Source organism: Papio anubis, chromosome 9 (assembly GCF_008728515.1).
Source record: "Papio anubis isolate 15944 chromosome 9, Panubis1.0, whole genome shotgun sequence".
NCBI lineage: Eukaryota > Metazoa > Chordata > Mammalia > Primates > Cercopithecidae > Papio > Papio anubis.
Window position 1 is genome coordinate 1,104,005 of NC_044984.1, and position 16,717 is coordinate 1,120,721.

Here is a 16,717-nt window from a genome sequence, read left to right on the forward strand (position 1 = left end):
ACCATGCCCAGCTAATTTTTGTAGTTTTAGTAGGGACAGGTTTCACCATGATGGCCAGGTGAGTCTTGAACTCCTGACCTCAAGTGATCCTCCTGCCTTGTCCTCCCAAAGTGCTGGGATTTCAGGTGTGAGCTGCTGCGCCTGGCCTCGCATATCCAACTTTCGATGAGTTTGGATTTTTCACCCTAATTTGAGAACAAAACATAGTGCAGTATGATCTCTGTGTTTATGTTTTTTGTTTATTGATTAGCACATTCCAGTCCACTGTGGGAAAAGAAAACCTGTGAACTTAGAGAAACTACCTATGGCTCTTTGAAGAGGGAATGAGGGGAACAGATTTGATTGTATTGTATAAGTTATTGTTATTTCCAGTTACCATTCTGGCTCAAAAGTAAATAATAATAAGACCTAAGTTGACACATAAGTGAAAAAGAATAATAATGTCGTGACAGGTAGAACAACTGAAGGAGGAACTAAGTTCGAAAGAGGCTCAATGGGAGGAGCTGAAAAAGAGAGCGGCTGGTCTTCAGGCTGAGGTCTTTGCCGTAAGATGTACCTCTTTGTGTGCAGTGATCCCACAGTGGGACCCTGCCAGCTCTATGGCTTCTGAGTGGCTTACCCTTTCATTCTCTGTGGTTGGCAGCTTTGCCCATTACTAGCACTAACCAGCCTGCTCTGCTCTTTAACTGACTCCTGTTCACCAGCTTGACCCACATGTCACTTTGTGTGCAGTGAGCCTTCACGTGTTCTGGAAGCCTCATACCTGGTACTATTGTTGCTTTTATCACTCTATGGATGGTATTTCAAAGCCTGTTTTTTCCTCAACCCCTTATTGTTGGTTTATATAAATGGTGGCCTTCTTTTCTTCCTAGGTACAAGAATATATGCAGTTGTTCTAGGCCCATCACCTAGAATTTATGAATTTGAAACTCTTGAGGAAAGTGCTTTACCTTCTTATGTAGACATTATCTTTAAGTCTTCAGTGAGTGATTTTGCCACAAATGTTCCTTTCTTTAGGACAGATATATAGAAAGTATTTATCTAGTAAATTAAAATTACTAAGAGACTTATGTCAGGTGTCTACACCTATCTAGTTCAATATTCTGATGAACTTAAAATTTCAATTCAGAACGTAATAATAAAATAAATACAGTTGGCCCTCCATATCTGTGGATTTTGCATCTGTGGATTTAACCAACTGTTTTTAATTTTCAGGGTAAAAAAATGGATGTTGTGTCTGTACTGAACATGTACAGACTTTTTTCCCATGTCATTATTCCCTAAACAATATAGTATGACAACTATTTACATAGCATTTACATTGTGTTAGGTATTTTAAATAATCTAGAGATGATTTAAAGTATACTGGAGGATGTGCATAGGTTATATGCAAACTCTACATCATTTTGTATCAGGGACTTCATCATTCATTAATTTTGGTATCCCAGGTGTGTGTTGGAACCAGTCCCCCATGGACCCATGGATACTGAGGGATGACTGAATAATAAAATAGCTAAGACTTGCACACTTACTATAAACATTCTTTATAACGTGCTGAGTTAGGCATATTATCAACTCCAAATTATAGACGAGGAAGCTGAGGTAACAGGATGGTGCCTAGGAAAACACAGCTAGTAAGAGGCAGGATTTGGTTTTATACAAACAGTCTTCTTCCACATACTGCTTACAATTTCTTTACTATACTGACCTATACTAGGCTGTGCCCACATTTGTCAAAGTGTCAGCAAAAACTGCTTCGGAAAATAATTGTCGGCTGAGACTGAAATACAGCATTTAAAAAACCAAACTTGTGCTACTTTGGTAGATTTGCTATTTATGGTCCACTTTATAGTATATATTAAAAAGTGAAATATTTTGGTGGAAAGGGTCTAATTTGGTTTATGGAAACCATATATTGTCAAGAGGGAAGGTTGATCGATAACTTCCTTTTTAAAATAGCTACTATTAGTAATTTCTGCATTGAGTCAGACAACAGGCTAAGCACATTTCACACTTTATTTTATTGAATCCATAAACAGTACAGTGGCATTGGTATAATTTCTCCTTATTACTGATTAGGAAAGTAATTATTCAGGGACACATAGCTAACTTAGTTCTGATGTGTGATTGTCTGCAAAGCCTTGTGCTCCTAAGCTTTGTATTATATTTACTTCCCCTTTATAATATCTTCCTGTCTCAGTCTTTAAGGAAAATTTGTGCTTCTAGACTCTGCTTTTCTTTTTTTTCTTTTTCTTTCTTTCTTTTTTTTTTTTTTTTTTTTTGAGACGGAGTCTTGCTCTGTCGCCAGGCTGGAGTGCAGTGGCCAGATCTCGGCTCACTACAACCTCTGACTCCCTGGTTGAAGCGATTCTCCTGTCTCAGCCTCCTGAGTAGCTGAGACTACAGGCACGCGCCACCACGCCCAGCTAATTTTTGTATTTTTAGTAGAGATGGGTTTCACCATGTTGGCGAGGATGGTCTTGATCTCCTGACCTTGTGATCCACCCGCCTCGGCCTCCCCAAGTGCTATGATTACAGGCGTGAGCCACTGTACCCGACCTAAACCCTGCTTTTCATTTAAAATGTTTTCTGTCTCAGTCTTTAAGGTCAATATAGCATTATTTGAAGCTTACTTAATAATGCAGATGATGACGAAACAGATTTTTATATTTGTTTTTGATCACATGATTGGAGGTAGCTGGAAATTTGAATAATCTTTAAGTCATAGTTCTTTAGCTGAGAAAATGGTAACACTTTGAACATCCCCAAAATATTCATTCGTACAACAGATGTATTTTTGTTACAGTCAGTATGTTAGGGAATGGAGTAATACTAATGGGTTGTTTTTATTGATAAAGGAATATCATAAAAGACTCCACGCTGTTACAGTGTGTGGTAACTCCTGGGTACATACTATTTTGCAGGATGAATATAGCCACCGTTTAAAATTACCTTCCACTGATGTTTTTAGTATCCTCAGGTACTTTGTATACAGTAAGCATACAGAAATATTTGTTGAATGAATATATCTCTAAGAAGAGATTTTATGCGTATGAGAAAAATACTTAATCTTTTTTGAAACAGAAGGCTAAATTGGAAATTTATTTTTGGTGCTCCTCAAATGTCTAATTTTAATTAATGTGAAATTTATTTCTTCATGGGAAATTGTTCTCAAAAGCTTTATCCCTTGTACCTAAGATTATTACAATTACAATACTTTAGATACATTCAAGGTTTTAAAAATAAAAAGATAACTTTTTGTTTCATCAGTGACACCGAAATTACTGACTTGTCAAGTTTATACTTCCAGTAATTAGTATCTTTTTTAGTTCCTTGTTAGGCGGTAGACATAATGTAAAAGCAGATGTTATTTCTGTTTACATGGCTTACATTTAGGGTAAAAAAACTATTTTAAAAATTCTTAGAAAACAGTAGGAATGTAACGAAGGTGTTTGAAAGAAAATACTTTCAATGTTAAGAGAGAAATTAATCAATACACATAACATCAAATTATAGGATTTTACAAAACCACATATGTATAACCTTAAAAGTAGCTTTTTAAGGTAAGAACTTTATGCAAACTTTTGAGAATGAAAAAGATGACAATGAAAAATAAGCACAGTAGCAGCAGATTTTGAATTTTAAATAGTAGTACTGGGAGGTCTCTAAAACCTTTTGTGTTATATCTACACTCATCCTGCATTTGACCCATCGTGTTCTGAAGAGGGCTCACCTAGAAAAATGAAAACCGTTTTATCAGTACAGTGGTGTTCAGTTGCTTACTGCTGTCTCAGAGTCATCTAATTGAATTGGAATTCCTTTCCCTCCATTCCCTTTCTAAGAGGTTTCAAAGAATATTTAGGAGACACAGTAACTGAAAACTGGACATTTACCTATTGAATAAGTTTAGGTTTTTTTTTTTTTTTGGCGCAGGGTTGGGGGAGATCCAAGATTATATGATGCAAAAAGATGAATATGACCTGTCATACAATTCGTGCTGCATTTAGTTTCGTATTTTGTGACTCGGACCTGTCAAAGAGCCAGATAAGAGGTGTGTGTTTGATTTCTTTTTTCCTTAAAGTGTGTTACTTCTTTTCTAGATTGGCCAGGTGAAACAGGAGCTGTCCAGAAAGGATACGGAACTCCTCGCCCTGCAGACGAAGCTGGAGACACTCACAAACCAGTTCTCAGACAGTAAACAGCACATTGAGGTGCTGAAGGAGTCCTTGACTGCCAAGGAGCAGAGGGCTGCCATCCTGCAGACGGAGGTAGAGAGAGTTCGGGGGTTTGTGGGGAGCTGATTTCTTGGCACCTTTTCATAAGCATTACCTGTGCTGTTTTTGTATGTTTAGAATTGGGAAATATGAGTAATGTTATGATTAATTCTTCAGCAGCATTGATCAGTTACTGTGCTAAAATATAACCATCTCGTTTCAGTTGTTCTTAGATCTAACAAGTTAAAACGGGTGCAGTTTATGTTTTTAATTCTTTAAACTTTCACCAAGTCTGTACTTCAAAGTATACTCTAACAATATTAAAAATAAAAGGATAATTGTTAAAGAGTAATCATTGATTTAAAAGCTTCAGTTCAACCCCTGGTGAATTTTCTAGTCATGAATGACAGTGAGCTTGGTTACACTGTATTTGGAGTACATTTAAGTGTTTTTAAGTTGTGATATTATGAATAACTGTATATAGGAAACTGGAATCTGTTAAAGTTCTAGATAGTCTAATTTTAAACCACAGATTATTAGACAATGTGTCTTCATATCCTGTTTGAAAATAAAGTTAGTGTTTTTAGAAACTTTTTTTTTTTTTTTTGAGATGGAGTCTCACTCTGTCGCCCAGGCTGGAGTGCAGTGGCGTGATCTCGGCTCATCGCTACCTTTGCCTCCTGGGTTCAAGTGATTCTCCTGCCTTAGCCTCCTGAGTAGCTGGGATTACAGGCGCATGCCACCATGCCTGGCTAATTTTTGTATTTTTAGTAGAGACGTGGTTTCACCTTATTGGTCAGGCTGGTCTTGAACTCCTGACCTCTTGATCTACCCACCTCGGCCTCCCAGAGTGCTAGGATTACAGGCATGAGCCACCATGCCCAGGCAGTGTTTTTAGAAATCTTAGAAGATTATCTAGACTATTGGCTATGACTTCAGTTAGGTATTGACCGTCTTCAGATAGGTATATGACTTCAGATAGATATTTAATGTATTGCTAAATAATCCCAGATCAATTCTTACCTATTTTATTTTCAATGATCAGAGGAAGAGTTGATGATGCCATGTGGATTTACTGTCTTAATATAAATATTTTTTAAAGGTCGCAGTGAAATAGATAATTTAAGAGTAGATAAGTAGTTTTGCTTTATATAAGAAACATAAAGCATATGATGTAGATTAGTTTTTCTTCTTTAAAGAAAATTAAGAACGTAATTTGATGGAAAAAAGAATGAGGAAGAAAAGGAAGAATAAAAACATCATAGTCCTAGAAGACAAGAGTAAGGAAGAAGGAAGAAGGAACCTAAACTGTTTCTTATAATATTTTTATCTGTACAGTTTGGGGCTTTGTTAAAAATGGGAGATTTTAGCTGATGTATTTGTCATTTTTCTTATTAACTTACACTTTTTCTATTTTAATTATGTTTCATTTTGTTGTGCTATCAGCTCCATTCTACGTCACAGAGCTATTTTGGGTATAAAATCATGAGATGCGGTAGTGGCTGAGGCTTTGGCTGTAGAGTCATGTTTACTGAGTTTGGACTTCATCTTTACCACTTACTGCGAATTGCGTGATCCTGGGAATGTATTGAACTTCATTACACTTCACTTTTCACATCTGTAAGATGAAGAGAATAGTAGTACTTAACTCATAAGTTTGTTATTAGAATTAAACTCGTTTATTTACTGCCAGTGTTCGGCACATAGTAAAGTCTTTGTACATTCGTCATTGTTATCATTTTATAATTCTTTTAATAAAATCAACTAATACATATACTGTTGAGATGTTAAGAGAACATAGTATTTAGATGATCTTCCTTTTCTTTTATTAAGTTAAACTTAGGTTTATTCAGGGAATTATAAATATGAAATCATCTAGATAATGTTACCTGCAAAGTTATTCATTTATAGCTTTATGTTTAAAATTTTTTGTGGGTACATAGTAGGTGTATATATTTATGGGGTATGTGAGATATTTAATACAGGCATGCAGTGTGAAAATAAATGATGGGGAATGGGGGTATCCATCCCCTCAAGCGTGTGTCCTTTGAGTTATGAACAATCCAATTACACTCTTTATTTTAAAATGTAGTAGCTTTATTAATAGTTTTTTGTTTCAGTAGCTTGAGTGCATGCAATACAGCGGAAGGGTCAGAAGAGGGCGCCAGTGTTCTAGAGGTCAAGCGTACTTCCGGGTTTGCTACTGTAGTAGCTTTGGGTGGAGGTGGCAGGTGTGCAAACCGGAGAACCAGGCAGTTGGCTAATGATAATGCAAACATTTAAAAGCTTGTCACAGTCTAATAAATGACTTTTCCCCCTTGGCAATCCATGCTTCTCTTTGTACCCCTCTCAAGTAATGTTCTTATTAGCCAGGTCTCACCCAGACGGGCTTGTGATTGGTTTCTTGTACCATGGAGAGTAGATTGTATTTGTTGTCATTCACGAATGGTTTTTAGTTTTTAGCCATTGCAGGAGTAGCTGAGTCTCAGTGATTATTTCTGTAAGTTACCAGGGAAACTGCTCACATGGAACCATCTCATCATAAAAGATAAAAGAGTGAAAGCTTACTTCTGAATTTGGGATGATTTTAAGAATGTAATATGTCTATTTATTAGCATTACTTAAAAAATTACTCTGGTGACACTTGGCAAGGGTCACCTTTTCCAACGCAACTTGCCAGTGTTAGAGCCCAGTAAAAGGCAGTTTGTACCAGCTCTTTGAAAGTTTTCATGTATTTCTATAATTTGCTCTTAGCTGATTTCATCTTCTTTTCTGCAACTATCCTAGACTTTGATCTAACACTTAGATTACTAAATTAAGTATGTATGAAAAAAGAACATGGATCATGGAGTTTTTCTTTCATTTTTATTTTTAGAGATAGAATCTTACTCTGTCACCCAAGCTGGAGTGCAGTGGCACGATTATATTAATAGCTCATTGCAACCTGGAACTCCTGGGATCAAACGCTTCTCCTGCCTCAGCCTCCTGAGTAGTCAGGACTTACAGGCATGTGCCATCACACCTGGCTAATTTTTAAAATTTTTTTGCAGAGACAGAGTCTCACTGTGTTGCCTAGGCTGGTCTAGGACTCCTGAGCTCAAGCAGTCCTCCTTCCTCTGCCTCCCAAAGTGCTGGGATTACAGGCGTGAGCCACTGTGCCTAGCCTGGAGTTTGAACAGTTTTAAAAATCCTTTAAGGAAAATAGTTACATGTGAAAAGACCTGGTTTTTTTTTCCTATTCGGGGTACTTGGGATGAGGCCCTCTGGTGTTCGCAAGGTACAGTATATATGGAATTGCTCCCGTTTTGTAACCGTCTCTTTTAATCTGATGACTTTCACAGAGGTGGTCTGGATTTAGTGATACAGTGGTTAAAAGGTTGGTTTTGGAGTCAGACACAGGCTTGAAACCCAGCCCTCTACCTTTACTAGTTGTGTGACCTTAGAGGAGTTACTTTACTTCTTTGTGTGTGTGTGTGTGTGTGTGTGTGTGTGTGTGTGTGTGTGTGTGTGTGTGTGTGACAGAGTTTTGCTCTTGTTGCCCAGACTGGAGTGCAATGGCGCAATCTTGGCTCACTGCAGACTCTGCCTCCCGGGTTCAAGTGATTCTCCTGCCTCAGGCTCCCGAGTAGCTGGGATTACAGGCATGCACCACCACGCCCGGCTAATTTTGTATTTTTAGTAGAGATGGGGGTTCTCCCTGTTGGTCAGGCTGGTCTTGAACTCCCAACCTCAGGTGATCCGCCCTCCTCGGCCTCCCAAAGTGCTGGGATTACAGGCGTGAGCCACCGTGACCATCTAGGAATTACTTCTTTAAGCCTCCCTTTCCTCATCTATAAAGTGAAGATAATGATAACAACTTAAGGTTTTTTTGGCCAGGTGTTTAATTATGTTCTCTTCTGAATTTGGAGGGACATTTAGTTTATTAATTATTATTATTATTTTTTGCGACAAGGTTTCACTTTGTCATTCAGGCTGTAGTGCAGTGCCTCGATCATAGCTCACTATAACCTTGAACTTGTGGGCTCAAGTGATCCTCCCACCTCAGCATCTTGAGTAGCGAGGACTATAGATGCAGGGCTACCACTCCTGGCTAATTTTTTAATTTGTATTTTTTGTAGATATGGGGTCTCACTGTATTGCCCAGGATGTTCTTGAACTCCTGGCTTCAAGCAGACCTCCCGCCTTAGCCCCCAAAGCACAGGAATCACAGGCAAGAGCCACTGTGCCCAGCCACGGAGGAAAATTTGAATTCAATAGGTTCAAACAATTTTGAAACACCTTACAGTTTATAACACTTTGATTTGATTTGGTCTTTATTGTTTTATTTGCTCTTCATAGTAATGGCATGGGTTTGACAACATAAGTATTGTTGTTTTGCTTTTATAATTGAGAATTTTATGAACTGCTTGTTAGCATACCACTTTTGATTGGCACTTGAGGCTGCTCTCGCTAGTAACCCTGGGACTTTTGCTATATCAGTTACAGCATTCTCAAGAATTAAAGGTATTTTCTTGTTCCAAAATCATGATGCTATACTAGGGAGCTACCATTAAATGTATTTTCAGGATTAATTCCCAATGTGCAGAGCAGAGCTGATTTTATCAATAAACCAAAATAATGTGGACTTCACTGCTTCAGAGTATTCCAGTTTTTTTCCCTTACTTCTCCAGGAAATTGTGTTTTGGAATTCTGTTTATTATAGGTAAGGAATATAATCTATATCTTAGTAACAGGAAGAGGAAGGTGGTTCTTTTTCAGAGGTGCTTGGGAGATCAGCATCTAGCACAAGGTGAGGAACTGCCCTTGCCCTGGGATGTTCAGGCACTAGAGCTAGGATGCTGCTGTTTGACGAGCACCCTCTGCGCCCTGGGATGTTCAGGCACTAGAGCTAGGATGCTGCTGTTTGACGAGCACCCTCTGCGCCCTGGGATGTTCAGGCACTAGAGCTAGGATGCTGCTGTTTGACGAGCACCCTCTGCTTGCAGTCCCAGCCCCGTGCCACTTGAAGCTAGAGTTCTGACTTCTTCAGCATACTTAGAGTTAGTCGTACGTTCTTAGAACGAGAGGGCAGTTTTAGAGATCATCCGGTCTTTCCGTAATTTAAAGAATATTTATGATAGTATCTAACCTGGGTGCTTTCTGTGTACCATGGAGGGTTTGTATACTTTCATTTTCCCAGTTAATTCTTAGCGTAACCTTCCAAGAAATAAGAATTGCTATAACATTTTACAGACAGGGAGCTAAAACTTCGAGAGATTCAGGTTACATGACCTAGTGCCCGATTGATTGAAACCCCCAAACTTTTGTTCTTGATCATAATGCTGCAATTCCTCCCTGTGCAGAGAGAGTATAAACAACCTGCTGAAGGCCTGTCCAACTACTTGGTATTAGTTTTAGGACTGGAATTCATCATTTCTGACTTTGCGAATTACAATATGCATAGATGACCACGACTCGTTTGATTGGTAGGTTGGGGACTAGCCACAAAGAAAGGTGGGGAGAAGAAGAAACAATTGATGTTGGTAGAGAGGAGAAAAGGATTTAGGTTGATGGAATTATACAGCCTCAGAAAGAGATAGGCATCTTTTGTGACAAGAGATTATGAGAGAAGAGAAAGATGTATTGATTGATCTCTTCATTCATTCAACGGGGTTTTGGGAGTACCTGCTGAGAACTCTTCTGAGCACTGGGGATACCATGGCAAATAAAACAGAAAGGCTGATGATCTATATCCCTATCTGTATCTATTAATATATCTGTATATGTCTATCGATATCTCTGAAATAGCTGCTCAGAATAAAGGAGAACTAGGTACCGTGAACAGAGATAGGGCTTAGAATCTTTTCAAGTGAATGTGTTTTTGTCTTCCTGTTGTAGGTGGATTGTGTGAATTATGGGGTAGGGGTTGGGGCTGGGTGCTGCAGGGCGACATTGTCATGATATTCAAGTCTGCTTGTGAAGGTAGACTGGCTTTGGAGTGCTCCTTCCTCTTTCAGCATCCTCTCTATAACTGGGCAGAGCATTTCTTGTAGCAACGGTGCAGATGATCCTACCAGAGGCGTTCTGATTGGGGAGGCTTGCTTCCTGCCACAGCCACTCCCCCAGTTCCAGCTGGTGAGATAGCACTGCTTACAGAGATGATGGGGTAATGTCTGGTTCGCGGGAGGATGTAGATAATGATAAGCTTAAGAAGTTGACAGGAAAATATAAGCGTAAGTATGGCTCTTAATACACTAGAAAAATCAAAATGGAATGTATAAGTTTCAAACCATCAGAGTGAAACTCAGTTTACCCAGTGGAGAATAGAAAAGAGTAGGGAGGGGAGAGAAAGAAACATGATGGTATGTGGACATCGTGAACAAAGAAGGCTGAAATCAGTACAAATAATGGGAAAGTCAATACATACAAATAAGTACTTGGATTAAAATGAAAATATAAATCTCAGTTGGGCTAAAAAGATACAGAAGTATACTATCAACAAGAGTTAAACAGAGACAAAAAGTAACAGCAAAGTTAAAAATACAGATAGAAAAAAATTTAAAAATAAAACATCAGGAAAATAGGCCTTCCCAAATATGATTTATTTTAATATTAAATTATCTTTTAAGGCACACAGAACAATGTTATATGCTGATAGATCAAGAAAATATAATCGTGTCAATGTATGCATCTAACAACATGGCATTTAAATATGTAAAGCAGGCTGGGCACAGTGGCTCACACCTGTAATCCCAGCATTGTGGGAGGCCAAGGTGAGTAGATCACCTGAGTTCAGGAGTTTGAGACCAGTCTGGCCAACATGGTGAAACCATGTCTCTACTGAAAATACAAAAATTAGCTCAGCATGGTGGCACGCACCTGTAGTTTCAGCTACTTGAGAGCCTGAGGCAGGAGAATTCCTTGAACCCAGGACGTGGAGGTTGCAGTGAGCTAAGATCATGCCCCTGCACGACAGAGCAAGGTTCTGTCTCTAAACGAACGAATGAATGAATGAATGAATGAATGAATATATAGCAGCAATGAGGTGAAATAGATAAATCAACAGTTGTAGTTGGTCATTTGGATGTGCTCCTGTCAGAATTAGATCAAATAAACAAGCATCAACATAAAGTTTTAATAACATTAACAAGCTCAAGTTCATAGATGTGTATATAGAATTTTGTACTAACAGAGAATAAACAATATTTTTAAGAACTTACTGAACAGTCATAAAAACTAACCATGTACTGGGTCATAAAGGAAACTTCAAAATTCCCAAGAGTCAAAGTCACATGACTTTGTACTCTTAATGCAACAAAATTAGAAATCAGGAGTAAAGATAGTAAAGTAGTTATAAAGATAGTAAAGAATAGCAAGAGAAAACCAAAATAAGTCTACAATCTTGAAACATACTACCGAAATGACTTGTGGGTTAAAGGAGAAATATAAACATTTTAGAAATTAGTGGCAGTGAAAGCTCTCTATATGAAAAGTTATGGAACATAATTAGAAAAAAAACTGTGGGGTATAACTAAAGCAGTATTTAGAGGGAAATTTCTAGTTTTTAACATATTCATCAGAAAATAAGAAAGAAGAGCAAGTAATCTAGGTGTTCAAATCAGGAAACTTAGAAAAAAGTAACAGTTAATCCAAAAACAATAAAGAGTAATAAATATAAGGTGAGAAATTAATAAAGTAGAGAATAAAACAACACCAAGAGGTAGTTATTTGAAAAAGGTTAATAAGACAGGAACAGCTCTTACAGATGATAAAGGAAAAGTAACTGCTAGTACTACAGAGTTTAAAAATAATACAAGACAACTCTAAACAATTATATTCGAATAAGCTTGAAAAACAAGAAGAAATAAATTTCTGGAAAAATATAAAATGACAGAATAAGTTCAAGAGTTAAGAGAAAACATGAATAACAGTCATTATAGAAATTGAAATGGTAATCAACCTCATCCCTTTTTCCCTCCCAAATCCTAAGGCCCAGATGGCTTTTGAGGAGAAAATATTTGATAGTTTCTTTTTTTTTTCTTTTTCTTTCCCACCTCTCAAGTTCACGTGATTCTCCTGTCTCAGCTTTCGAGTAACTGGGACTACAGGAGCATGGCACCACACCCAGCTAATTTTTTGTATTTTTAGTAGAAATGGGGTTTCACCATGTTAGCCAGGCTGGTCTCGATCTCCTCACGTTGTGATCCGCCCACCTCGGCCTCCTAAAGTGCTGGGATTACAGGCATGAGTCACTGCACCCGGCCCAATATTTGATATTTTCTATCAAATATTTAAAAATAGTCATTTTCATCCTCAAGTTGTTCCCCCCTCCCCAAGAAAAAAACAAGAAAGACTAATACTCTACCAGAGGATATGAGGAAAAATAAATAAAAGAAACTCCATATCAATAGATGGTATAATTTAATCCTGCAGGGATATCAGTTTTCCTGAAATTAATGTATCTATTCTTTTGCATTTCCAATTAAACACCAAGCAGTAGGCCAGGCACAGTGACTCACACCTATAATCCCAGCACTTTGGGAGGCTGAGGCAGGTGGATTATCTGAGGTCAGGAGTTCAAGACCAGCCTGGCCAACATAGTGAAACCCCTTCTCTACTAAAAATACAAAAGTAGCCGGGCATGGTGACGGTCGCCTGTAATCTCAGCTACTCGGAAGGCTGAGGCAGGAGAGTCACTTGAACCTGGGAGGCGGAGGTTACAGTGAGCCGAGATCACGCTACTGCACTCCAGCCTAGGCGACAAGAGCGAGACTCCATCTCAAAACAAAACAAACAAAATACCAAACAGTATTTTTTAGGAATTCATTTTATTTTAAATTTTGTAAGGATGAGTTACAAAAAGACAAATACTATGTATGATTCCACTTGCATACCTAGAGTCAAATTCATAGAGACAGAAAGTAGAAAGGTGGTTACCAGCAGCTGGGAAGGAGAGAATGTGGGTTTAATGGGTATAGAATTTTAGTTTTGTAAGATGAAATGAGTTCTGGAGATTGGTTGTACAACAGCATGAATATACTCAACACTATTGAACTGTAGACTTAAAATGATTAAGATAGCAAATTTTATGTCTGTATATTTTACTATTAAATTTTAAAAAATTTATATGGATGAATAAAGCTATTCTAACATTAAACAAAAAGAGAAGAGAAAATGGGAGAACCCTGCCCTGTGACACATGAAAATGTAGATACGTAACCAAACGAAACCAAACAATACAGCTCAGAACAGTGCGGTAACTAGCACAGGAAGGAGCAGGTAGTGAAAAGATATAGGGAGTGTGAAATCAGAAACATTTATGTGGAGAGAGAGTCAGTCATAAACTAGTGCAAAATTAAGCAAGCATGAGAAAACTGACATACCATATAGAGAATAAAGTTGGCCACCTACTTCATTCTAGATGAAACAGTGAACTCTAGATTGATTACAGACCTCAGTGTTAAAGATAAACTACAAAGCTAATCAATGAAAATGTTTAGTAGGTATATATTGGGGTAAGAGAACTTAAATGATTCTATCAAATTTAAGCATTTCTGTTCAAGAAAGAAAACCATTGGCAAAGCCAACATATGAGATTGGGAGAAGAGTTTTTTTAGAGCCTCTTAAAATAGTAAGGATTCAGATAAAGAATAAAAAAGAGATGCTTGAGGCCAGGCGTGGTTTCTCATGCCTGTAATCCCAGCACTTTGGGAGGCCGAAGCGGGCGGATCATTAGGCCAAGAGATCAACACCATTCTGACCAATATGGTGAAACCTCATCTCTACTAAAAATAAAAAAATTAGCTGGGTGTGGTGGCATGCGCCTATAGTCTCAGCTACTCAGGAGGCTGAGGCAGGAGAAGCGCTTGAACCTGGGAGGCGGAGGTTGCAGTGAGCTGAGATCATGCCACTGCACTCCAGCCTGGCGACAGAGCGAGACTCAGTCTCAAAACAAAAAACAAAAACAAAAAACAAAAACAAAAAAACGTGAAAATCATTAAGAAATAGAGACTATAGGGAGAGGGAAGGATTTGAATAGACAGTTAACAGATAAACTTAAGTGGTTAACAACTATGCCATGATATCGTCGCTTTCACTAGTAAATAAATGCAAATTTCAAAGATGATGAAATATTCTATTTTGTTCATCGAATTGATAAAAATTAGAATATGAGATAACATTCAGTGCCTGTGAGGATTTGGGCAAACCGTAACACAAATGATGTAGGTGGTTTCAGTAATCCCATTCCTTGGTATATTTCCCAGAGAAAGTTTCCTGCTGGTCCACAAAAGGACATGTATAAGGATGTTCACCACAGGATTATTTGTGGTAACAAGGAATTAAAAGCAGCATAAGTGTTCATTACTAGGGGGTGGGATAAATAAAAGTACTGTGGATATGTACCATGGAATACTGTACAAAAGTCAAAAGCAGTGATGCAGAAGCATGTATACATTAGACCATGGATAGATATAAGTACTATCCATGTTTCCCTTTTTTTTTTGAGACAGAGTTTTGCTCTTGTTGCCCAGGCTTGAGTGCAATGGCGTGGTCTCGACTCACTTTATAGTACTTGTTATATGAGTAGTATATTGTTTAAAAAACAGCATCCATCCTGTTTTTTAAAAGTAAAAACAGGTTGAGGTATATAGCATTAATATAAATTGAAAAACATGTATGAATATAAAAGTCACCCTCTGTGTTTCTAAGATACATATGCAGGAACATATTAAAATGTATTAGAATAGCTGCATATTGAAGGAGGGTATGGGTATTGGACATAAATGGAAAAATAGTAAAACGAAACGAGTAGAACTTTACCTGGATCAACGATAACGCATGGACAGCAGATAGACGCTGGTCCTAAATGAGATAGGGATCTGAAGCCAAGACCTCTGCATACATCTAGTACTCTCCTGAGAAAGGTTGGACGAGAAAAAAATTCCTCCTACCAGTATTAGTGGCAATACGAGAGACTGACTGATTCTCTTGGGCTTTGATTTTGTGGAGAAAGGTCTCTCATCATACAGGTTTGAGTTTTAATAGACATAACTGCTCTGAAGGGACATTCTTTCAACTTAGTACATGTAGATTCCCACAGATAAAAGCATTGCTTAGAATGAATTTACAAGTCCACATTAGTTCATCACTTGTGGATTGTGATCTCTCCTGAACCAATAACGGGAGTAGGAACAAATGGAGTGATCAGACGCTTAGGAACGTTGGATAATAGAGCGAGACCATACGTTAAATGATTAAAGGATGGACTAGGAGGCATGGGAGCACCCTCCAGAGGGATAATCAGATATAGCTTGTTGGATGTTGTTTCATGACTGTTGAGAGCAAAAGCTGCAGTAGCACTAGGTATTTAATTTTTATTTCCTTAATTTTTAATTTTTATAGAGACAGAACCTCCTTATGTTGCCCATGCTGGTCTTCAGCTCCTGGGCTCAAGCGATCCTCCCGACTCCGCCTCCACTAGTGTTGTGATTGTAGGCGTGAGGCACCGTGCCCAGCTAGCACTAGCTGTTTAGTATAGTGTCTTTGAATCTTGGCTCTGCCACTTCCTGTGTGAGTGTATACTTTTTTGCCTCAGTTTTCTCATCTGTGAGAAGAATAATAGCCTTACCTCTTAATGTTGTGAGAATTAAATGTTAATGTATGTATATACTAACACTCAGTAAATATTAGCTGTTATAATTAATGAATGCATAAAGGAATGATTTAAAACATGAGGAAAAAACAAAGGCACTGTGTATGAAACCAACCGGGTTATAAAATATCAAAACAGGATTTTAGACATGAAATATATAGTAACTAAAATGGAAAACTCAGTATATTAGTTTAATTGCAGATTATAGAGAGCTGCAGGAACAGTTAGGGAATTGGAACATAGTTCTGATGAGATATTACCCAGCAAACAATAGGAAAGATAGGAAGACAGAAATTATTAAAAAGAACTCTATGGAAATTGAGCCCAACTTATATCTGTAGGAGTTTCAGGAGAGGATAAAGAGGCAATCTTAAAAGAGAGAATTCCTGAGAATTTTTCTGATTTTGGTGATAGGAATGGATCCTTCAATTCAGGAACAAATTATTCTTGAGCAGGAAAATATCTACACCTACATACAACATAGTAGAACCATAGGTAACCTGATCTTAAAAACTGCCAGGTAGACCGGACATGGTGGCTCACACCTGTAATCCCAGTACTTTGGGAGGTCAAGGTAGGAGGATCACTTGAGACCAGGAGTTTGAGACCAGCCTGGGCAACATAGTGAGACCGTGTCTCCACAAACAACAACAACAAGAAAAAAGTAACCCGGCATGGTGGTGTGTACGTGTAGTCCTGGCTACTCAGAAGTCTGAGGCAAGAGTATCCCTTGAGCCTAAGGGCTTCAGGGCAGTAGTGAGCTATGGTGGTGCCACTGCACTCCAGTTTGGGCAGTAGAGCGAGACGCTGTCTCTAAAAAAGGAAACAAACAACCTGCTAGGGAGAAAAAATACGTTACCTACTAAGGATT

At 38.1% G+C, this 16,717-nt stretch overlaps 1 protein-coding gene across 16 annotated transcripts in view; it reads left to right on the forward strand.

Moving 5' to 3' along the window:
* ERC1 (ELKS/RAB6-interacting/CAST family member 1) overlaps nt 1–16,717 on the forward strand; it is a 535,673-nt gene that overhangs the window by 114,909 nt on the left and 404,047 nt on the right. For 9 of the 16 annotated variants that reach the window (XM_009217664.4, XM_017945570.3, XM_017945565.3 and 6 more), the window contains 2 exons: nt 453–545; nt 4,101–4,268. In XM_009217664.4, coding sequence (XP_009215928.2) covers nt 453–545; nt 4,101–4,268 — 261 coding nt within the window. The remainder of the gene's footprint in view (nt 1–452; nt 546–4,100; nt 4,269–16,717) is intronic. The other 7 variants (XM_009217669.4, XM_017945569.3, XM_009217668.4 and 4 more) reach the window with 2 other exon arrangements.